The 23,760-nt window shown below is 46.1% G+C and overlaps 2 protein-coding genes across 2 annotated transcripts; one reads left to right on the forward strand and one right to left on the reverse strand.

Annotated features, from left to right (window-relative positions):
• Positions 1-7,499: 7,499 nt before the first annotated feature.
• NIFK (nucleolar protein interacting with the FHA domain of MKI67) lies at positions 7,500-12,158 on the reverse strand. The gene is made up of 6 exons (XM_065637991.1): positions 12,017-12,158; positions 11,815-11,940; positions 10,791-10,899; positions 10,117-10,328; positions 9,325-9,405; positions 7,500-8,092 (listed from the first exon to the last, which is right to left on the reverse strand). Exons 1-6 carry the CDS (start codon positions 12,143-12,145, stop codon positions 7,910-7,912), a joined length of 840 nt encoding a protein of 279 aa, XP_065494063.1. The 5' UTR covers positions 12,146-12,158; the 3' UTR covers positions 7,500-7,909.
• Positions 12,159-12,474: 316 nt separating this feature from the next.
• TSN (translin) lies at positions 12,475-22,953 on the forward strand. Its single transcript, XM_065637871.1, has 6 exons — positions 12,475-12,681; positions 12,750-12,843; positions 19,283-19,379; positions 20,188-20,303; positions 20,997-21,076; positions 21,434-22,953. The coding sequence occupies exons 1-6, from the start codon at positions 12,616-12,618 to the stop codon at positions 21,668-21,670; spliced, it is 690 nt and encodes a 229-aa protein (XP_065493943.1). The 5' UTR covers positions 12,475-12,615; the 3' UTR covers positions 21,671-22,953.
• Positions 22,954-23,760: the final 807 nt, after the last annotated feature.

Below are 23,760 nucleotides of genomic sequence, written 5' to 3' on the forward strand. Positions count from 1 at the left end.
TCCTCGTTCTTTCCTTTGCACATGACAGCTGTCACAGCCCCAGATTCGAGCACTTTCAGCTCAGACAATATGCTCCTGCACTCCTATCTTTAATTGGCACTTTCCTGCCAAGCCTCAGCATTTTACATTGGGCTTTTTCCACATGAGAGCTGCCACAAACAAAGCAGCTCGCTGACCCACTTAACTCCCACGTGAAGGCACATGAAGCTTCGCTTCGGTCACCAAACAGAAAAGAAAATGCAAGTGCAGAAGGTTTTGATTAAAGTGAGCAAACGGCTTCGAGGCTCACCGTGTGCACATGGACACAACTGTGTGTGTTCTCTCCTCTCACAAATTGGGTCACCCAGGGAGAAGCATCCCATACAAAGCAGGTAGTCCTCATGCACTGTGAACTGAGTTTGATTCAAGTTTTCCTGTTGGCATGAAAGTCCTGTGAGCCATGCGACGTCCCCATGGGCCTCTTGCTCTGGCCCGCAGTGACTGCCTCCAGGGTGGCAGGGGACAGTTCATTCTCCCTGGCCAAAACACCAAGGAAGGTACCAATTAGTGTTAATTGTGGCATTCTTTATTTTGTGACTGAAGCCTGAGCAGAAATCCCCCAAAACTGAACCCAGGCTACTGGCCACAGCTTTCCACCCTTTCTGACCTGAGCTAGGTTTAATGCAGTAGCCTAGAAGATGATCTCTAGTCTTAACAAAGCTGAGGCATTAGGTCTTGTATTTGCATCAGAGGCCATATTTTTCCTGGCTGCCCCCAGTCCTCTGGGAAGAGACATTTACAGGTCAAACTGACAGGAGTCCTATTTTTGTCTTGCACTTAAATTTACATTAAACGACATGTCAGTCCTATTTCCTTTTCCCTCATAAATACCCTTTTAAACTCTTTCAAATTGATTTACCTTTTCCTATGCCTGTTTTCTATAGCCATCTGCTGTTATTTTATATAGTTATCTGCATTATTTTATCTTTTTTCCAACACCCAAACACTTATAATTATGCTCATGTCTCTTTTTTTGTACTTGCACATCACACATGCACATATCTTAGCAGCATGGATTCTTTTCATCTTTGAAAAACATTTCCCTTTTATCCTCACCCAAATATTAAGCCAACTGGAAAGTGACACATCAAGGTTAGGAATGCAGTCTGCTCCTGACGAGGAAAAAACGCTGAGCTGTGCAAGACAGGCTAAGTGGATTAAGATCCTTTTTAAAGATTAGGTCACCCTTCACCCTAAATGCAGATTTTTACTGAAATTAATGGAAGCTCTTACAGAATGCAATGGGAGGGCTGACATTGAACAGCAACACAGCAAACATATACCGGCAGCCTGCTCAAACCTGATTGTCCAAATCACCGACTCCAAATGGTTCTTAACAACTGACTGATTGAATCTATACTACGTATTAACACGGCAGGATTTCATCTTGTAAAAATATGAGCTGATGGGGAAAAAAAGCTGAGCTAGTCGTTCTCAGGATAAAAACTTGGGTTGTGATTCATCTGATGTGGCTGCACTGACGTTACACCAAAGGACAGGTTTGCCTCGGGAGAATCCATCCTGCCTCTGGAACTGGCTCCTGCCAGCCCAGTGACAAAGCTCTGGCAGCTCCAAACCTGGGTAGTTTGTTTTTCAGGATACAATTCAACAGAACGCACTTTAAGCATTGCCCAACTAATAAACCACAAATGTCATGTCTTTGTGTGGGATAGCTGAGACAAAAGCCTTGTAGATTTGTCTTACATTTCCTCTGCCCATCGCTTCTGGGCCAGGGAACCCAGCCCTTCAAACAGGCAGACCTGCAAATGCAGCCCAGCACCTGAAAGTCATACCAGAAATAACAGAAATAACACTCCTGCAAGCAACAAAGCAGCTGCGCTGCTGCCGCGACTGGCACAGACCCCTGCTCTGCTCACTCCCCCCACTACTCTGCTCACTCCCCACCGCGGAACTGCCTTCGGCAGGGTGGGCTGCTGAGAAACAGGAGCTCTGAGCAAACCCAGCAAGCGAGATGGAGAGGCAAAGTGCTACCTTCACTCACAGAATGGTGCAACACTTTGAGCTTTGCAAAGATACCCTAACAGAAGTAACTCTATTTCCCTGCTCATTTTAAAGAAACCAAAACACATGAAAGCTGTGGGTTTATGCAAGCACTATTGGGGAACTGGCAGCAAGGCCACACTGTGGAACACGCAGCCCGATTTCCAGGTCTGTACCTGCTCTACCAAGCCCTCTTCTCAGCCAGCGCTGGAAAAACGCACTGAAAAAAAGCCCTGGCTTTCCAAAATCACTGTCCTAAAAACCAGTTTTATTTGTTTTTCTCCTTCCCGTTCTTTAAAAAAAGTTTCAAATCCTGGCCAGGCTCTAGACTCCACGAGATGGGTCAAATGCAGGGTCAAACATGTGGCCACAGAAAGGTGACTCCAGTGCCTGTGGCTCACTGCAGACACCCACTTCACTGTTTCAAAGTCCTGCAGCATTCTTTCTCACAGTCCTGCCTGCTCTCTTCACCACATTTGAAGACAATTATAAACCAGCATTTTCTTCCCTGATCAGAGCCAGGTCTTGTGTAGGAGCTTCTCTGCAGCTTATCCTTTCCCAGCATAAGAGATCCACATAATTACTGGCCACAGACACTCAGGTGTGTAACTACTCCAAGCCTCCCAGGACAGCCAGCATCTCTGTCCCTGCCATATGCTTAATTAACACTGGGTGGGAAAAGTGATTAGAGGCTTTGCCACACCCTGCATGGGAGAAAACGGTTCACTTTAGCAATTCTCACTCATGCAGTTAACCATTTCCTCGGCTTCCTCCGAAAGCTGCTGGCCTTGGGCAGGAGGGATGTGTCTGCATTAGCAGTGCCAGGTGCAGAACAGCCCTCCCACCGCCTCCCTCCCAGCAGCACCCTGGGGTGGTCCCTCGCATATCTCTGGCCAAGAAGGCACCCGATTATCACCGCTTGGAGTTGGACATTTCAAAACTTTGTGGCTTAGACTATAATCTCTGGGAAACAGGCTATGTTTGAAGAGCATCTTGGACAATGAAAGAGTCTGGTCCAAGAGAAGGCCTCATATTCCTGGAAAACACCTAACACCCACTATACTCCTGTTAGCTGCCAGGCCAGCTTTCGTGGGCAGTACCCTGCCCAGGGCAGGGACGGGCACAGCACCTCACGGAGCACAGTCCTACCCTGGCCGGCTGCGGGCACAGACAAAGCGAGAACCAAATGCCCCAGTGCACTGAAAGCTGGGAGAGAAGGAATTTGCTAGAGCTACCCTCTGCTTTGCTTGGAGAAGAGAGGATGTCACCGCTCAGAGCCATGCATAAATCCTCCCTTGCACCATGAGCTATTTGCAGACAGGTTTTAGCCTTGTTCCTTGGGGCTGCAGCCATTTTAAAAGCCAGGTATGTGAGCAAACAGGCTTGTTACTGGCAAGAGCAAGTGTCACTTGCCCAGCCTGCTCTCCTCCTCCACTCAGGGCTCATGAGCAAGCACTAGCAGTTGGACCACGGTTTCTAGCACACTCCTGACATGCTGTGCAGCACACACCACATCTAACAGGCAAAACAAATAAGTAAAACATCAAACTGCATCTTTAATTTAGATCAATCTAACACTGCCAGATTCACCAACGCTTTTTTCTCCAGAGGTGAGCACTGGCTTCATCATTCCTTTTTCCTGTTTTGCAATCAACTCTGCTTTTCCCTCTGCCCCCCGCTTCATTCCTCTTTTACTTCCAGCACTTCATGTGCTGGGAAATGCTATGCAGCCCTAAGCCCAGCTCCCCTTCCTGCAAAACAGAGAAATTGGAATAAATGAGCATAAATTAGCAGATTTTGCTATCACCTAAGTGTTTCTGAAGTTTGAAAATGGTACTACATACATAGGTGTTCAGTAAACCAGCTCCACAATTCATGAGAAAGGCAGAAAGCTCGCAAGTTATGCCTTGAAACCAAAGCCTCAGCACCCCTGGCATCCCAGGAAAAACAACTCTCAGCCTGGAGGTTTGTGTTTGTCCAAGATGAATGAACAAATGACTAGAGAGCTGAGAAATAAAGATCAGTGCAAGGACTGAGGCATAACACATGACACAGCATGTCTGTCCATTTGCTATGGAAACTATGTTTGGCAAGTATCAGGTGTCTGAATTTCTGCTTATGTACATCTCCCAGGACAGCAGTATATTAATAACACAAGCAGCCTAAAAACAGAAACTATCACCAAGAAAAACTATGCTTCTGCTGAGAGTTCCTTGCTGTAGCCTGGGTATTGTTGTGCTTTACTCGAACAGCACAGAATTTTGTTTCCTTGCTTTTCAGATTTACCATCTAAGCTGATCTCAATTGAAGGAAGACTAATAAACAAAAGGAAGGGAAAGGAAACTTCCACCAGGAAGCACAGCTTTCTTGACCGTCTTCCCATCAAGGAGAGCGAGCGGCAACCAGGGTGCCAGCTTAAAGGCACAAACCTTTCCAAGAGATCTGCAGAAACGTGTCTGGAAGCTCATGCAGCTCGACAGGATGGCCTAGGCATGGCAAGTGGCACAGAAAGAGGCCACAGAGTGAAACACAGCAGAAAGCAGCAAGGAGACACGGGCCTGCAGGCAGGGGCAGAACTCCGGGCACAGAAAAGCTCCACGAGAGAAGCAGAGTAGGGAGAAATCAACTCCAAGTTCAAAAGGCAGGCCGAGGGTGGGAATGGGAAGCACAGGAAGGGCGCTGCTCGAACTTCAGTGAATGTGGAACTGCACTGGATGAGTTACTCTAGACTAAGTTGTCTTAAGAGCAGCTTTAACTCAACAGCCTTGGAAGGAGTATCTGTGGCAGCACTAAAGAAATGGGCAGATTTGGTTAAGATCCATACCAGATTTCTCCTACATTCTTAAATGGTGTTAGAGATGCGCTAGTCACACGAACGCAGCCAGTCACTCCAAACTGCCTGGACTAGACAGACTTCTTAAATCCAGGAGGTCATTTCCCAGGAAACCTTGTTTTTGTCAGAGGGCAGCTGGTGTCCACACAGCTGAAGGGTGCTGCCCCCCGGTGTCAGGCTGCGCCCAAGGGGTTCAGCTCTGGGCAGGAGAAGGTGCAGTCACATTTCTAGTTCATCTTGGCCCAACAGCCATCTTCATTTTCACATGAATTTATGAACATGGACTTTAAAAGAAAACTGTCCATTCTGGGCAGATGCATTTTGCTGCTGCTCTCTGCTCTACAAAGTCAAGGTAGAAAAGTTCTTTCAGAGGTGCCTGTCAGTTACTAACAGATAAGCAATTTCTGCCAACCACTCTGGTCACGTTTAACCCAAACCTTAGCTAAGGATGTATTTTCCCGGGCTTTGAGGTATAAACACTACCTGCTTCACATCAAACAATGCACAGAGAAAGCCTGCAGACATATGGAACAACACTTTTCTGAAAGGCGAGGATTGTCCGTGGCCCTTGGGCTGGTCAACAGATTTCCCTGGCACGCCCAAGGTGACAAGCGTTTGATATAGAGACACGCTCATCCAAGTGGTTTCCTCAACAGTTCACAGTGACAAAGGAGAATGATTTAAGTCACTGAGAGAATGTCATTACGATCGCAATTATTCAAGTGAGCAGGCCAGACAGGACAGAATTAGCCAGGCCAATGGTTCAGATTTCTTCTCCTCTGCCAGGAGTCCGAGTCTTAAAATAGCCAAGAAATTAGCGCCAGCCACCTACCTGAGCAGCCGGTTATTATCACCTGGGCTTTCCTCTGAAATCTTCTGCCAAGCCTGACCTACAGCCAACAGCAGTAGAGAGTGTTTCATCTCAGACAGTAAACGATCAAGGTTAAGTAAGTGCTGCAAAACCTAAACTGGAATTTCTGCAAGTCTCAGATTTGCAATAAAATGCAAATTCTAATTGCATAGTCAAACTGCATTTTCAAACAGGACTGGATATCTGCAGCCACCTATAACAGGTCATGTTGGAACAAGAATAAATCTTGATGCACAACAAAAAGCTACACTCAGTTCTCTGATCTCCTACTACTGGTGACAAAAACCTGCCTTCCCATTCCTGGTTCACCCACCTAGAGGCTTATTACAATGTTGTGATGTGTTTGTCACCCCCTGAAGCAGAAAATACCCTTGTTTTATGCAGACAGTGAAACGAAAAGAGAGGGACAAGGTGCTGCAGGGCCCAAAGGATGACAGAACTCCTAATACAACCCAGATTGCTCCGATTGCTGACAAATCTTCTCAAAGAGCTTTGCTTGGTCTGAGAACAGTGGTAGTTAAGGCAGTGGTCACTGTTTGCTCCTCTCCACAGTTCAGCAAGAAGTCCCTCTAAAGGCAGCCACACTTTGCACATCCTTGAACGTTTTCTGAACCAGGCAACTGTACATCTAAGGCACACAAAGCCCCAAACAATCAGCAAGTTACCTTTGCCTGGTCAGCCTAGAGGTAAAGTAGATCCATAGGTGCACACCAGGGACCTCTGCAGAGTGCAGGGTGGGGTGTTCCCCCCTGCCCCACCTGACCCCCGCTCAAGCGATAACCACCAGCAGTGGTTGTGACGGATGCATCTGGTCGTGATGGCTACATCCTGCTCCAAGTGGATTTGGGGAGGCAGAAAACAACACAATAGCCAAGGGCTCATTTACAGCAACACGCCCACCTACCTACAGTGCTGTCCAATGTCTGACTCAAGCCAAATTTGGAAGAGACTAACATCTGCAGTGGGTACACAAATACGACTACGAATCAACCATCTTACTCCATGAACAGTGGACAGCCCAGAGCCATTTGAGCTCTCCTGCACAGCAGCGGGCTGCACACCAGGATCTCCTCTTGAGCAGGAACACCTCCCAAGGTCACTCCTCGAGGCTGAGAGGATCCTGATCACATCAGATCCTTGGTGACTAACAGCATGCTGAACTTTGAAATCTTAGCCAAGTGATACGAAGGATTGATTGTGCATATATAATCCTTTCAACATAAACCATTGACTAAGTCTGAGGCTAAGTCTGGATGCAGCCAAACCTAGACTCTTCTCTGAGAAGGAGTTTAGAATGCAAGAGAGTCCTTTCTGAACCTCACGACTCAAGAGGAGGGGCTCCTTACCAGTGTTGTCTGACCCTGCCCTCTATGCAGTACACAACCAAGTGCACCTTGCCATTGACTCTGGTTAAATCACTGACGCATTTACTATCAAACGTTGTGAAATCGCTGATTTATATCAATAACCATATTGCTGCTCCTCTCTTGCAAGTGAAATGCATCACTCTTCCCACAAGAGAGTGAAATCACTTTTACGCAAGTGTGCGAGGAATCAAAGCACAGCTGTGACTCCGGCTAAGCCACCAAAACAGCCACCATGTCCTCCACAGCAGGGCACGCTCCCAAACACACACCTTTTGCCTGCACAGGGAAAGGAATGGGAATCTTGAATGCGAGTGACTTCCTCTCTAACTATGTGAGAACTTGCATGAAACAGAGACATTCAGTTAAACAGAAGAACCACCGCCAAGAGCCAAAACAGTTGAAAAATGGTTATTTTTTTTATAACCCATCATTAATCATCATTAATTATAAATGTAAGACAGCCCCCATCAGCAAGTTCTGAATGGACAGCCTCACATTTTCATTCAAAACAGCGAGTGCTAGAGACAAGTTACAGAACTAACTGAAGGTTCTGGCACGACTGTAGGTTGTCACAGCACAGGCACTTGTGAGCACAGAGTGAAGAACATTTTCAAAAGCAGAGAAGACTATAGGTCTTCTGATGGCTAAACAGGAGGGAGAGGATTTGTAGGTAGATTTCTTGCCTAGGAAAGACTGAAACAGTCTAGTCAAGACGAACTGAGCCAGGGCAGCAGAACCACCAGAAGCTCTACCTCACCAGTTTCTGAGTTGAGGAAAAACACAGCAGTCATGAAAATTTTAAGTCTGTTTCTGTTTCTTCAAGTTTGGTCTTTTTCTTGGCTGCTTCTTTGGTCTCTGCACAGCATTCTTAACACTGGCAGGGGCCAGTCTGAGAGTTATTTCATTGTCCTCTGTGTCATCATCCATCTGAGCAGCTTTTCGGCACTCGAGCACTGCGGGAGTGCAGACTGGAGTAGGAGCCTGGAGAGATCAGAAAAACATGATTCATTGCAAAGCATCTGCCAAAGAAAGCTGTCACTACCTCTGCGGTACCACAAGGCACCTCAGTCCAGCTGTCCTTCAGAACTTCCATGTGTTAGGGAAAAACATTTTCTTTTTATAACTAGCTATTTTTATAGACAGTATTTCTTCAGACAAAAGTGTCATCTTCAAATAAATATATGCGAAAGGCAAATGTAAATGAACTCACATTTCCTACCATGTCATTATGCACATTTGCTTTCTAAACTTTATATTTCCATACTCAAAGCACTAAGAAAGCCAAGAAGAACAGAATCGAGAAAAAAATGTTTGAGACTGGCATACAGAAATGCCACATTCAAGCCCACGGCAGAGCTGAGACTTCCCAGCTTCATTATCCCAGAAATTCTCAGAACTCATTAGACGGAATGTATGACTTACCCTGTCTTCCTCACAACCAGCCCCAGTCCAATTATCACAAGTAAATCCAGTAACGTTTAAAAAAAAAAAAAAAAAATAGAAACTCACAACAGCGATGAAACTAAACAAATATGTTAACAACAGAGATTTCAGACTGTGAGTGCCCCAAATCCCAGTGGTAATGACCCAAGCTTCCCTGACATCCCGCTGCAAGTTTGAGCTAGCATTAGTTCTCAAAATACTGGAGCATCACACCTGGAGAGCGCAAGGGAGGAGGAACAGTATACAATATAAATGGACGGACAGCACCAGACTGTATTAATTGTTCCTTTTTGTCAGAGCACGCTGGTATTATAACGTAGTGCAGACTAATAGAAGGATGGCAGCAAGCAGATCATCACGTACCAGTTTAAAGCACAGACATAGGTGGTGCAGAGGTGACTGTCCCCAGCACCTTGCGCTTCTCCTGCCTTGAGTGAGTGCAGAATGGCAGAGACCGACAACAGCCACAGTGCTGCCTGGACGCACCATGGGACAAGTGCTGCTCATGACAAGACGCTGAGCAGAAACCTTTGCTGCTAAATACTCCCACAGGAGAAAGAACCGAGAAGATCCAACCACCTTCCCCCATTCAAGAGTGTTAATACATCTCAAGGGAGCTATTTCTCTCGCGAAAATCTCTCAAGCAAACAATGTCAAGGTTTTCAGGTGTTGAAATTAATATGAAGAAACCAGTTGCAGACGTGAAACATCTGCCCCAGTGTGAATGGTGAAGCACAGTGCTGGGCACCACCAGGGCTGTTGGGTCTTACCTGGCTGCTCAAAGACACGTTCAGTTTTGATTTCTTGGTTCTTTTAACGTTTTTTCTCATTATGGAAAGATCCTGTGCAGCCTAGGAAGCAAGACGGATCAGGCAGATCACTATAAACTTCCTTGTGTGAAGACTGTGTCACTTGTCTATATGTTTCTTTGCTTCATAACTACAAAACCTTTGCTACGATAATCAGCTTTGAATTAATAAAATGACTTACAGTGCCACAGAGGTGATCTGATTTGAACAAAATCACCCAAAGCAACATAAGAGAAGCTGCTACTATGCATTGTAAAAAAATACCATGTTAAACAGTACTGCTTAAAATTCAAGTACTTCAGCCACGTGCTCCACGAATGAGCAATACACTCGGCTAGCTCAGGCAAGGTCTAGGGATGGAAGCTCTAGTCTTGGGACCTGCCTTCAAACATCGACCCTGCCCAAGCCCCCCACAAGGCCTGGGAAAACCCTGCTGTTCTTCTGTGATCTACAGACAAATATGAAAAGCACAAGATAGATAGATATAGATTATACAGAAGAAAAGGAACGTCTTCACTTTGCTGTTACTTATTTACTTCTCTAAAGGCAAACCCACACGTACACATAGCACAACATGGCAACAGCACCACGCCGATTTCCAGGAACTTCTATATAGTTCTCAACACAAGTAAGTCTCCCTGGCGCTCCAATTCTTTTACCAGTTCTTCACGAAACACATGATGTTATTGTATTTAGCACAAGATTAGAAAAATGTTTTGAATAAAACACTCATCAAAATTATGCCGAACTTACAAATCCTGGGAAGTCATAATTGAGCCCTTTTTCAGCCAGCCTCTTGCGTAAACGCTTCTCCTTCTGCAGCAGCCGCTTTGTCATCTTCGCCTTCTGAACGAGCGAGCGTATCTTATTGTACCTCCTGACCGCGGGCTGAGAAGGCTTCAGAAATCTTCTGTTACTGTTTTTGAAGAGGTTTTCATGAACCCTTTCAGGAGACATGAACTGACCTGTATCATAAAGATATCACGTTATGGCAGAGCTCCCCTTCTCACCAAATGTTCAGTTCTCCTTATAACACTATCCACTGCTGCAGCAGAGCGCTAGTGCAGTATGTTATGAACAAAGAACATGGAAAATAACTAAATAGTCACTAGTAAGAGAACTGATAATGGACGGAAGAACACCCAGAAAACAGTCAGATAAACTTATTTGTCAAAAGTTCATGCATATACAGCTCATAAGCCTTTACAGAGCAAGTGTTTCTACCACCATATCTGAAAGAACTTGCTAATTTCATAAGTCTTAAGTAAAAAAACCCTTTATGTCTAACTACACAGGCTGCACCTGCAACAATTACAAATACTTCCTTTAAAAAAAACCCAAAACTCTCCTAACAGTCCAAAAAAATAAAACAATAACTATGAATTTCCTTTGCACGTTTGAGGACTTACACTTCAGCTTATACTTACACTTCAGCAGTCTTTCAGAAAACAGGTAGTTGTTCATTGTGTCTGCAACAATTTTAGCAACGTCATCGGACTCAAACTCTATAAATCCGTAGCCTTTGCTAGCTCCGGTCTACAAACAACAACAGAAAGAAACCTAAAATGATGATCAATACCTAAAGAACTAAATTAAAATCAGTTTATGCTTCCAAAGTCATAGCCTATTCTCAGCTAAACACAAGTAATTTCATAAAGTTCAGTGAATCAATGAAAAGCACCACATTTAGTTCTAAATTAGCAAGACATTATTCATAAATATATATTTGTATATGAAACAAACTGCTCAGCAATACCTACGTGTTAAATAAAAGCTGCCCTGCGTTGCTGTTGTTCTGTTGCTGTTAGCAAGTGTATACAGCAACATTATAATGAAACGATAAATCCAGAAATAAGAAGTTACATTTATTGAGCACAAAGCAACAAGAAAGCTAAAAAGGAGTGTTTCCCATGACATTTCACATGCTACCTTGAATTAGTGTATTCTGCCAACACTTCTCACGTAAGTGTATTTACTTACAGAACAAAGCGGGGGCTCTGTTAACTGTCACTAAAACTGCTTATTTGCAGTCACAGAATCACAGAACGGTTTGGGTTGGAGGGGACCTTTAAAGATCATCCAGCCCAACCCCTGAGTCAAAGCCTCACCCACTATCGGCCTGATACTCGTCGGCAAGCACTCTTGTTAGGACAAGCCGTTCCGCACGGTGCCCCCTCTGCCCGCCCGTCGAACTGCAGCTCAGCTCTCCACGCGGCGCGCACGGCGGGCGGAGCCCCGGGGAGGCACACGGAGCTGCTGAAGGCACCTCAGGCCAGAGTTAACTCTGCTCGTTCCCCAAATCGGCAGCTTATGCAGGGAAAAAGCCTCAGCGCCTCACGGAGACCGTCCGGGCCCGCGTGAGGCGTGGCCGCGCTGTTGTGTCTCAGGCCCGTCACAGGCAGTGGCGGCGACAGGGCAAAACTGGCAAGTTCCGCCCGGGCGGTGTTTTACCTTCTTACTCCTCGAAAGCCGGAGCCGCGTCACCGTCCCGAACTGCTGGAAGTACTCGTAGATCTGCGGCTCGCAGAGCCCCCGCGGGAGGTGCCCCACGTACACCACGCCCGGCGTCAGCTCCTCCTGCGGGCACAGAGGCGCGTCAGGTCGGGCCGGCCCGGGCCGCACTGCCCCCGCCCCGCCACAGGGCCCCGCTCACCTTGGCCGCCCGGTTGTTGCGGACCCGCTGCACCTTCTGCTGGACCTCTCGCTGCAGCCGTGGCTCCAAGGCCAAGAATGATGCCGATGCCGCCGGTGCGGGCGCAGCCGCCTCCGCCGCAGCCGCCATGCTGTCGGCCCCGCCGCCGCCGCCGGAAGCGCGTCACTCCGCTAGCACGTGGTGTCACGCGGCGACAAGGGCGCGCAGGCGCAGAGCAGCGGGGCGCTGTCTCCTGGCAACGGCGCTTCCCCGCCCGGCCCCCGCCTCCCGCCGCGCGACGTCGCGTAGCAACGCGCCGCCGTCGCCAGCAGCGGGGCTCTTGCGCGGCCGGGCGGGGCGGCGGCGTCCCCGGGCTCAACCGCGCCGCACCAGGAGTGGGGCCCGAAACACGGACACCCCGCCCGGGGCGAGCAGCTCCCCACGGGCACCCGTCTGCGCCGCCCCCTCCGCCGTTTTCTGGCTCCTCCGGCCGCTCAGGCACTGAGCGGGGCAGTCCGGCGGCCGCGGTCAGGCAGTGCGCGGGCAGCCCCCGCGCCGGCGGTACAAAAGGCCCTCTGAAGGCGCAGGAGGCCCAAGCGGCGGGAGGCGGTGGCGGCGTGATGTCGGTGAGCGAGATGTTCATCGCGCTGCAGAGCGTCCTCACCGCCGACCAGGACATCCGAGAGGTGGGTGCGGGCCGGGTGGGGGCCAGGGCGGGCGCAGGGCACCGGCTGACGGCGGCCTGTCCCCGCAGGAGATCCGGCGGGAGGTGCAGGCGCTGGAGCAGACGGCCCGGGAGATGCTGACGCTGCTGCAGGGCGTGCACCAGGGCCCCGGCCTGCAGGACGGTGAGCGCGGCCGGCCCGGGAGCGGGGGGGAGCTGGCGGGGGGGAGCGGCTCTCGGGGTACACGGGTCCCTCAGTCGCGGGTGCCGCTTTTCTGGGTTTCTGTCGCCCGTGGGTACTCCTGAGGTGTCACAAAATCATATAATAGTTTGGCTTATCCAGTCTAACCCCCTGCAACGAGCAGGAACATCTTCACCCAGATCAGGTTGCTCAGAGCCCTGTCCAGCCTGGCCTGGGATGTCTCCAGGGATGGGGCATCCACCACCTCTCTGGACAACCTGAGCCAGTATTTTACCACCCTCAGTGTAAAACATTTCATCCTCATCTCTAGTCTGAATCTCCCCACTTGTAGTTTAAAACCATCACCTCTTGTTTTATCACAATATTGCCCTTCTAAAAAGTCTGCCCCATCTTTCTTATGGGCCCCTTTTAAGTACTGAGAGGCTTCAATAAGGTCTCCCCAGAGCCTTCTCTTCTCCAGGCTGAACAACCCCAGCTCTCTCAGTCCGTCCTCACAGCAGAGCTGTTCCAGCCCTCTGATCATCTTGGTGGCCTCCTCTGGCCCCTCTCCAACAGGTCCATGTCCTTCCTGTACTGAGGGCTCCAGAGCTGGACAGAGTATTCCAGGTGGGGTCTCACCAGAGCAGATCAGAGGGGCAGAATCCCCTCTCTCGACTTGCTGGCAACGCTCCTTTTGGTGCAGCCCAGGATATGACTGGCTTTCTGGGCTGCAAGCGCACATTGCCAGCTCATGTCCAGTCTTTCATTCACCAGTACCCCCAAGTCCTTCTCCTTAGGGCTGCTCTGAAAACAGTATTGGTCCCAGTACAGACCCCTGAGTGACACCACTTGTCACCAGTGTCCATCCAGATGTTGTGCCACTGACCACCCCTCTCCGGGTGTGACCATCCAGCCAGTTCCTCATCCACCAAACAGTCCACCCATCAAATCCATACTCTCCAATTTAGAGAGAAGGATGTTGCAGGGGACCATGTCAAAGGCTTTGCAGAAGTTCAGATAGATGACATCTGTAGCCCTTCCTTTGTCCACTGATGTAGTCACTCCATCATAGAAGGCAACTAAGTTGGTTAGGCAGGACTTGCCCTTGGTGAAGCTGTTCTGGCTGTCCCGAATCACCTCCCTGTCCTCGATGTGCACTAACACAGCTTCTAGGAAGGTCTGTTCCATGATCTTCCCAGGCACAGGCTGACAGGTTGGTAGCTCCCAGGATCCTCCTTTCTACCCTTTTTAAAAATGGACACGATATTACACTTCTCCAGTCGCCAGGGACTTCACCTGACTGCCAGGGCTTTTCAACTATCATGGAATATCAGCTTGGCAACTACATCAGCCAATTCCCTCAGGGCTCTGGGACATATTTCATCAGGTCCCATGGACCTATGTACATTCAGGTTCTGTAGGTGGTCACAAACCTGATCCTCACAGTGGGAGGGACTTTGCTGCCCCAGTCCCCGTCTTGCAGATCATTTTCCACCTGAAGTGTGGGAAGAGAGCTTGCCCATGAAGACTGAGGCGAAGAAGCTGCTGAGTACCTCAGCCTTCTCCTCATCTGTTGTTACCAGTTTACCAGTCTTGCACATCAGGGGGGCTATGTTTACTTTGACCTTCCTTTTCCAGTTGACATACCTGTGGCGGTAGAAGGGTAGAAACCCTTCTTGTTATTTTTTTGTCTCTTGCCAAGTTCAGCTCCAGCTGCACCTTGGCCTTTCTGACCCCATCTCCACAACCTTGCAGTGTCCCTGTGCTCTTCCCAGGATCCCTGTCCCTGCTGCCACTGCCTGTGCTTTTCCTTCTCCCCTTTGGTTTGACCAGCAGGTTTTAACTCAGCCATGGCAGTCTCTTGCCCTCCTTATTTGATTTGTTACACCTGAGGATTGTGAGCTCTTGTGCTTGATGGAAAGTGTGCTTAAAGATCTGCCAGCTCCATTCTGCTCCTTCGTCCCTGAGGGCAGGTTCCCAGGGGATCCTGTTGGCTGACTCATTGAAGAGTTGGAAGTTGGCTTTCCTAAAATTTGGTGACCTGTGTGGGCTTCTTGGTGGCTGCTAGGGGTCGGGAGGGAACAGCTGGGAGGTTACAAGCCTGATAAGTAGAAAAGCTGCCATTCCTCCTAAGGAAACACTGTTCTTTCCATTTCTCCCCTCCTCAGCTGGTGTTTTGCTGTCTCAGTGCCCAAGAGTTCTTTCTGCAGGTGTTCCCTGTCTGCATGGCTGAGTTGGCTCATATGTTCCCACTGAAGTGACATGCATGTAGATTTTTATTTTCTTGTCATTTTAGCATCACGTGTTGGGCCTTTGTATCCCCTTCCTCACCTCTTCACTGCCTCCCCCCCTCAAAAAAAAAAGCTGTGATCCTGAATGCTCTGAGAGGTGTTCAGGAGTGTGTGGGAAGGGGGAGTGTTAATCTGGTTTGCATAAGGCTCTGTGTATGTATCTCTTTAGTATCTCTTTAATATTGCTAAGTATAAAGGGCATTTGGAAAGCTGATAAAGCAGGACCTGTCCTTGATGTATGTTTGAGTGACAACTGGAGTTGTTCTGCTGTTTTTTGAGGTTTGGGTTGTAGCCAGCCTGGTTCCTTGCTTTCAATCCAAATTTGTTTAAGATGTTTGACAGAATGTTTCTGGGCCAAGCTGTTTCCTCCAGGGCATGAGAACAGCACTGCAGATCTGGATGTCAAATGTGCTCTTTGTGCTCCCACCCCCCCCATTTTCAGACTTACAGGTGAAATTACTGGAATAAACAAGTTTTTCTTTCCCTCTTTAAATATGCAACTTACAAGCTAATTTTTAAGCCAATATCTGCTGAAGAGAAGCAACTATTCTGACTTGCTTGGAAATTCTTGAGAGGAATTTGGGAAGGGGAGAAACCTGGCAGGCCACCCTTGGAAGGTAAATAGAGGAACAAACCCCACCAGGTGCTGTTTGATTCACCTGTGGAGCTGAGTGGTGGTTCTCAGCCTGATGGTGCCCACCAGCACACTCGGGCTGGAGCTGGAGACCTGGGATTTCTGGCCTCTGGGAGGGTACGTGTTTAGCAACCTGCAACACCTGAGGTTTGACCCCTGCTGGCAAGTGTCACTTCCACCTACTTGGGAAATCTGGCAGTGCTAAAAATTAGAACCACTAATTGGTTAATTTACACAAGCACTCACTTTTCTGCTGAGTAAATGTGTGGATGTTGTGACTGTTGTTTTGCATGGGTATCAGCATCGGGGTTGCTTTCCAGCATTTAGTAGTAGAGACCCATATCTGGCTTGGTGTATTTTCATTTGATTGTTAATTCTGGGAGAGAGCTGGTCCTGGGACATGCAGATTGAGAAGAGATTTGGAACAGCTGGGAAAGAAAAGCTCTGATTATAGTTCTTGTAATACCAGAGATAATGAGTACTTGCTTAATAGGTTGGGAGTTAACTCATGATAATAGACCTGTCAGATTGTCATCAATTACAAGCATAATAAAGTCAATAGACATTTAGATTAATAAAGGTTTACAGGAGAATAATACGATGCCAATTAACAGAAAGATTGTTAGGGGGATAAATAGCACTTGTCAGATGTCACATATTTAGACTACTGCTTTATCTGATAATGGTTGTAGTGCTGCAGTGTAGTGTGCTTAAATGGCTGTTTGGCTTTACTACAGCATCTCATTTGAGTCAGTACCAGATTTTTACTCAGAAAGTAGAATTATCCTTCCCTAGTAAATTAAAAAGGGATAAACTATGACTCTAGTAACTATGAAAGAGAGGATTACTCACTGCAACAGAGTTTTGGCTAGACTTTGTAGCATCAAGATTTTTTTTTTTAGACTTAGTTTCCTTATATCTTGGAATAAATATAAACACTATTAAAGTATACTAAACTATAAGAACATTAAATGATAAACTAATAGAAAAAGCAAAAATACTATTAATTACCACAAGTTATCTGGTCACAGAGTAACTATGATGCCTGGTGACTGCAGCTGTAGTGCTGTGGATGGTTCCAGCTGCTGCTGCTGCTGACAGAAGCTGTGTTGCCTGTTGTGCCCCATCCCTCATGCCAGCATAAGTGGGAGATTATTTTTTTTCTCCCACAGGCTGCTGGTTGATCCTTTGTAATGATTCTTGCATCATCACTTACAGGTAGAGTGATGAAAACTCAAGGAGACAGAGCCAGTGAAAACAGGGAAAGCATTTGGACTGAGTGAGCAGTCTGTGCTACTGGGGAAGGAGAAGGGGTGGCATGAGTGCTGTTCATAGAACTATGGGGTGGCTGGAAGCTGGGTGGATGGGGGTTTCCTGCACCAGTTAGTGGTATTTAAAGCATTATCTTACACAATGCCTTTGCTCTGCTCTCCAGGGATTTAACATACCTTTTGGCTAAACCTGTTTTCATTGAGGTTTTTGTCCAACCTCTATAGTAGTGGGGCAGCCACCTGCCAACAGACAAGCTGTTTCATGGTGGTGGCTTCTCCGTGGTCTCTCTGCACCGAGCGTGAGACTGTTTAGCTGTGGCATCAGCACTTTTGGTTGTAGCTGTTATTCAGGTGTGGGGAAGGGAAGGAAAACCAGCAGAGCCTCAGCATGGCAGCCTCCAGAACAGGCTTAGAGGATCTTTCTCCTTCTGCTCCCTGGCCAAAATGGAGCTTGAGAACTGCTCAGAAAGGTGCTCAGGGCAGCATATGCTGCAGCCTGCTGTTAGGTGACACGAGTCTGAGTGATGGGGATTTGGATTGTCAAATTCAGGAAAACATCAGTGGTGACATCCAAGGATGCTTGAGGATAGTTTGGAGTTGGGATGTTATGTGTGAGTTGTTGGACACTGTTTGAAACTTTTCAGTCAAGATTGTTGTGGGGTTTCTTTGTCACAGATTCCTTTGGCAGAAGCCAAAATGCAGATTTACTTCTTGCCCTGTCCCCAGCTGCCAGGTGGTGGCTCACATGACTGAGGCAGACACTAGAGTTTGAGGAGGGTGTTCAAAGGGCAGCTGTCAGTGAGCTTCACACACTTCCTTCCTTCTGGCTGCCCCATGGAGCACTTTCACCTTCTGCTTCCTGAAGCTTTTAAGTGTCCCTCTTTTTTTTTTTTTTAACAGAAATGATGTTTTATTAATTGAAATAAGTGGGTTTTTTAAAATACACTTAAATGACTCTTAATAGGGCTTGTTTGACAAAAGTCATGCATTCCAACTTTCAGGTTTAGCTTCTGTGATCTTGTTTCAATAATCCCAGCTTCTGTACATCAAAATGCAGGAGAGCCTGTTAGGTTGATCTTCTGTCTTCCTTGGGTCGGGCCAGGATTTCTGAGAAGGCTGCGGTTAACAAGTACAGGTTTGATTAGTTCTGTTGGACCACAGATTAGTTCTGTGGGTGCAGTGCGGCTGTAACTCCTGTCAGTAAACAGGAGGTGGCAGTGGGTGGTACATAAACAAGAGACCATTTCTCCACAGATGTATATCATATATTGGACAGGCTGAAACGCATTTTCTTTGACTACATTGATTGAAAGCAGGAAATGCAGTTTCCTGAAGGGATGTTGCACCTCATCTAACCTAACTCTGATAAGAAAAAATATTGTAAGATTTTAAAATGGAGAAAGAAAAGCTTTTCCTTTGGCTGTATGAATTGTTTGGTGGCACTGCCTGGTACGGGTGCTTGCTTTGGGGCCAGCTGCAGTGTGCAGTGCTGTTCTGTTGCTTGTGATCTGGTGGTTCCCTTTTCTTCTGCTACCTCAGATGAGGTCTTATACTTGAGACCTTTTTCAGCCTTTCTCCATCTCTACTTGTCATCTCTCCTTCAGCACTGCTTGTTTGTCACCCTGCTCAGCGTGTCACCAGGCGCTTTGCTTGTAGGTTCAATCCATAGGCAGACACCAGATTGACTTTTACATTCCTCTGTTCCTGCCTTTGGCTGTTTGTAATCCCTCGTTGCCTTTTGGTCCGCAGGCTGTGTGACCTTTCCAGCGCTTTCTTCTGTCAGTGCCTGTTACAGAATGGGGTCTTCATCCATGACTTAAGTTATGAGCAGTTACAAGTCATGATTACCAGTAATTCTTAAATACATGGGGCATGTTGTTTCAAGTTGGAAACTAAGGACTAGAGCCCCATCCCTGAAATGTTCAAGGCTGGGCCAGATGGGGCTCTGAGCAACCTGATCTGGGTGAAGATGTCCCCGCTCATTGCAGGGGAGCTGGACTAGATGAGCTTTGAAGGTCCCTTCCAACCCAAACTGTTTTAAGATTAGACAGCACGAAACTCAGGATTATTTCTTATCTACCTGTGTGACTCATGGTGTGACAGCAAATATCTCTTAGACTGATTCTGAATGTCAGTTGACTGTCTTGGGCAACAATGGAGCATAAACAGTGCTGTCTAAACTAGAAAACTGTTCACAAAGCCCTGTTCTCTGTCAAGGACTGAATGTTGCGCTGTTTCTTTTTCAGTACCAAAGAAATGTCAGAAGGCTCGTGAACACTTTGGTACAGTGAGAACACAGCTGGAATCTCTGAAGACCAAGTTTCCCGCTGATCAGTATTACAGGTGTGCAGGACCACACAGCCAGACATGGATATGGGAATTGCCTGGGCATGTTGGGCATTGTTACTTTGGAAGAATCATTTAAAGGCTTGTGGGCCCAATGCTGCTTTCTGTTTGAAAAGCAAATCATGGTAGAGAAGGGAGGTTTTTATCAGCATAAGTAAAAAATGCTTTGGCTCTAAGACTTTTGTAACTTCTTACTAAAAATATCCAGTATTTAATTATTTTTCTAGGGTTTTTTTTTAAATAAAAAGGGAAACTTAAACTGATGTTCTATTGGAGCTGCCCTTGTTTCTGGGAGCAGAGCATTTGCTGCTCCATTAATTTCAGTTGGGTTAGGCTTGGGGCATTTCTGAAAACAGAGCTCTAAATCTGTCATGAAATGGCTGCTTGTTACTGCAGATACTAAATGAAGTTGTCACCTTTGTGTCTTGTTTGCTGCCAGAAGGGGACAGTGTCTAGCCAGAACACTTCAAAGAACAAGAATCTTGTCAGCTCAGATCTACTGAGGGAAGATGGGAGGGAAAGGAAAACCCCGGTGTCTTGTGGGCACAGCAACCTGAAAATTCTGTGAATTGAGTAGGTGTGAGAGGTGCAAGCAAATGCTTGTGTCCAGTGTAGTGTCCTGGGGAGAAGTTGTGGAGTGCCAAGGGGACTACTTTAAGCTGGTGGTGTCTTGATAAGCCAAAAATGTTGCAGAGTGCTATGTGTAAAGGTAGAAAACAATGTATGCATAATGTATGCTTGTTACCTAACGCTCAAGTAATAGGTGTTACTTATTTATACCTTGACTTGATGTTTTCTTCGACAGATTTCATGAGCACTGGAGGTTTGTGCTTCAGCGGCTGGTGTTTCTGGCAGCATTTGTAGTTTACTTGGAGTCAGAAACATTAGTGACCAGAGAGGCTGTTGCAGAAATACTTGGGAGTAAGTTGATGTTGTAACTAAAGAGAAAAAAATTGTCACGTTTTTAGACATTGTAGCTCTCAAAGGTATAGGGAAACAGCAGAACTTCATTTGTTCCCAAGAAGTTGGTTCCAAAATGTATCTGGTATTTGTTTTCATTATATAAATCTTTTAGAAGGTGGAAACCAGCAAACCCAATGTGAACAGAAGCATTCATTCATTAATAAGTTCTACATCAATGAAGATTCTTCATTCAAATTGCCTAAATCTGCCAAAAGAATAATACAAATATGAGAGCTTATTTTTCTCACATTTTTGCTTTTGGTGTTTAAAAAGTGTGGAAAACAGGTTAAATTTTGATGATGTACGAGAACTGTGTCCATCCAGAGCAAATGATTAAAAAAAAAAAAAACAAAATATTTTTCTAAAAAAAAATTAATATACAGGAGATGGGTCTGTAGTAATGTAAATTGAGTTTTACTGTTGGATCAATTATAACCTATTGCACATCCAGTTGAGGATGCATGAGATGCTAAATTGAAATGCTGGGAAGAGACGTAATTACATCACGTACAGGAAAAGGCTGACTTGTGTTGTAATAATATTTCATAAATTTGATATTTCAAATTAGCTTCAGTAAACAAATGCAATTTCAGCTTGCTGGCTTTGCTCGTGTTCAGTACCACCTGATTACCACTCTGTTTTTCCTCTTAGTTGAAGCTGACCGGGAGCGGGGCTTTCACCTGGACATTGAGGACTATCTTTCTGGTGTATTAACTCTTGCCAGTGAGCTGGTAAGGAAGATATTTATGTGTACATTTGGATTGAAACTGACCTGAAAAAAGAGAGTAATGTGTTTTCTAACTTTCCCAAGTTGTTTCTGGAAGTTATGCTACAAAACACCTTGATCTGAACCTCTAGGAAACTGCCTCTCTGTGTGCCAAAATTGTTCCTCACTGATATTTTAAGATTTAAAGTAGTAACTTGTTTGAACATCCAGGATTATGGTCAACAGAAAGGTAGATCTAAATATAAATAATCTGACTGTCTGGAACAAAACTGCTTCATTTGGTGGAGTAACTGATGAGAATAGTGATGTGATTTGAGTGGGTTCCTCTGCTGATGTTTTCATGTGTGTCTTCCTCTTGTAGGCCAGACTGGCAGTGAACAGCGTCACAGCTGGTGATTATTCTCGCCCTCTCCGCATCTCAACTTTTATCAACGAGCTGGATTCTGGCTTCCGTCTCCTCAACCTGAAGAACGACTCCCTGAGGAAACGTTACGATGGCCTGAAATATGATGTCAAGAAAATTGAGGAAGTGGTTTACGACTTGTCGATTAGAGGACTCAATAAGGAGGCAACAGGTGGTGCGGGTGGAGAGAAATGAAGAATGCTCATTAATAGTGTCACTGATTACCTCAGATGGTTGCCAATTGAGGAAGCATGCCAGCGAAGCCTTCCTACAGTAGTTTAGAAGAACTGCAGCTGAAAGCTGCTCTCTATTTTCTTACAAAAGTTGTAGTACGGGTGTTAGATCTCAATGTTTTGTAAAATCATGTCTAGAGTAGGGCAGGAGGCTCCCTGTTTCCAGTGGAATTCCTCTGTCAAAACACACGGTGCTGTTCTGTGCACAGCAGCAATAGCAGCCAGTGACTCCCATGAGCTGAAATTCTCCTTAGTTCTGCAGTATTGTCACGCTCTGTCCCTGCTCACACTCTAAACGTGTGTGCACAGCACACAGCTCACTGCAGTACATGTGATGTTTTAAAAAGCATTGTGTAAATATCTATACATTTAAGACACTTTTTTGCTTTTTTAAATTTTCACCTACTTCACTAAGTTGAACAGACTTGCATACCTGCTTATTAGCCAGATCTTTAAATGGCTTATGTGTCTCATTTAATTGAGAAATTAGTGAAAATATTCCTGAGAATTTCTGCATTGGAACTGGTATATTGTACTCCAGCATATCTCTCCCTCTTGTTTTTTCTTCTCCAAGAATTCTGTTACCAGGGAGAGCAAGGTTTTCTCAAACATCTGCTTTTCACTGGCTGGTATTTGTTTTACTGATATGAGTAAATGTTGAGTTCTAATATGATCATTTGCCTTGAGCACTCAGTGGAACCTTTTTTTTTTTACCAAGGTTTCTGAATAGACAAGTGTTAACTGATAAATTGCAGGTAGCATCTGAGTTTAACAACCTGTATAGGCCACAACTGTATCTGTGTCCTGGCATTCAAAAACAACCAAACACACCAAACCTATAGTTCATGTACTGAAATGTTTGTGTCCTCAGAAAAGAAGAAATTACCAGCTTCAGGTAGTTTGCATGTAAGATGTTTGCAAATGCCAGCAGCCTCTTTAATTTGTGTAAAGGGACAGACTCTTACCTCCCAGTGTGTATGTCCTCTTGTCCTAAATGACTTGAGTTTTCCCATTCTTCACCTACTTCTGGTGGTGCAGCAGGGTTAAGGAGAAAAACTAACTTCTTTAGGAGGATGAACACGAACAGTCATGTTTATGTGGGGTTTGTTAGTGTTTCATTTTGTTAGCAAAGATCTCCCACTTTCAGGTAGGGTTTTGGTTTTATTATTGGAAAAATGGTTTCTTTGGTTATTTTGGCCAATAAAAGCTTTTTTTTTTTCTGGCCACTTGGTAACTTTGCCTGTTGTCTGATTATCTGTTATTTGCTTCCATTCCTGTGAGTGTACTCTGAAATATCAGAATTTTAAGTTCAGCCTTAAGCTGTACTTGGACAATGATAGAATTCCTTGCTTTGGCTGTATGCTGTTCAGTAGCCCACTCTGACCCACTGGTGAGTGGAGCCTAAGTCAACCTGCAAACATTTCATAGGCTTTTATTATTATTTTTAATTTTGACCTATTTCACAAAGTAAAACAGAAGAGGTATGGAGCAGTTTATCATTACCAAACCCAAGATGTGGCAAGGTTCATCTTCAGAGCATCTCATCTTTCATGTTTGTCCTCATTCTTTGTATCTGATGTCTCATAACATAGGAAGATGGTAATATCCCTCTTTCACAGCTGACAAAAAGAGGGTGTAACTTCCTGAGCCCCATGGCAATGTGACCAGCTTTTGAAGTAGTGCTTTGTTCTTGCCCTGTGCCACTGTTTGCATCATTCTAACTTTAACCCTATGGAGGTGGGAGGAAGGAAGAAGCTTAAACCAGCTCTACTGCTAAACCCAGAGACTTAAGGTAAAACAACACTCTAAAACCCCATGACACAACTGTGCAGACCAGCGTCACACAGGAAATGTGTGTGAGCAGGGGAGTTAGTGAAAGTTTCCTGAGCATCATTCTGATGTCTCTTGGCTTAGAGAAGCTCCTGGTATGTGGGACTGGGATGTGAGGCTGTGTGGCAGGACAGGTGTTTGTTAAGGATTTGTGCTGGCTTGTGTCCCAGGTGCTCTGGTTGCATTTGGTCATGCAGCAGGTCTGCTTCCTGACATGGGATC

This window comes from Caloenas nicobarica, chromosome 6 (genome assembly GCF_036013445.1).
Source record: "Caloenas nicobarica isolate bCalNic1 chromosome 6, bCalNic1.hap1, whole genome shotgun sequence".
Taxonomy (NCBI): Eukaryota; Metazoa; Chordata; class Aves; order Columbiformes; family Columbidae; genus Caloenas; species Caloenas nicobarica.

Coding starts and splice junctions, on each gene's coding strand:
- TSN (XM_065637871.1), top strand. CDS start 12,616: ATGTCGGTGAGCGAGATGTTCATCGCGCTGCAGAGCGTCCTCACCGCC. Junction 12,844..19,282: donor GGGCCCCGGCCTGCAGGACG/GTGAGCGCGGCC, acceptor TTTCTTTTTCAG/TACCAAAGAAATGTCAGAAG. Junction 21,077..21,433: donor TAACTCTTGCCAGTGAGCTG/GTAAGGAAGATA, acceptor TTCCTCTTGTAG/GCCAGACTGGCAGTGAACAG.
- NIFK (XM_065637991.1), bottom strand. CDS start 12,145: ATGGCGGCTGCGGCGGAGGCGGCTGCGCCCGCACCGGCGGCATCGGCA. Junction 11,941..12,016: donor GCAACAACCGGGCGGCCAAG/GTGAGCGGGGCC, acceptor CTGTGCCCGCAG/GAGGAGCTGACGCCGGGCGT. Junction 9,406..10,116: donor ATTATGACTTCCCAGGATTT/GTAAGTTCGGCA, acceptor CTTGCTTCCTAG/GCTGCACAGGATCTTTCCAT.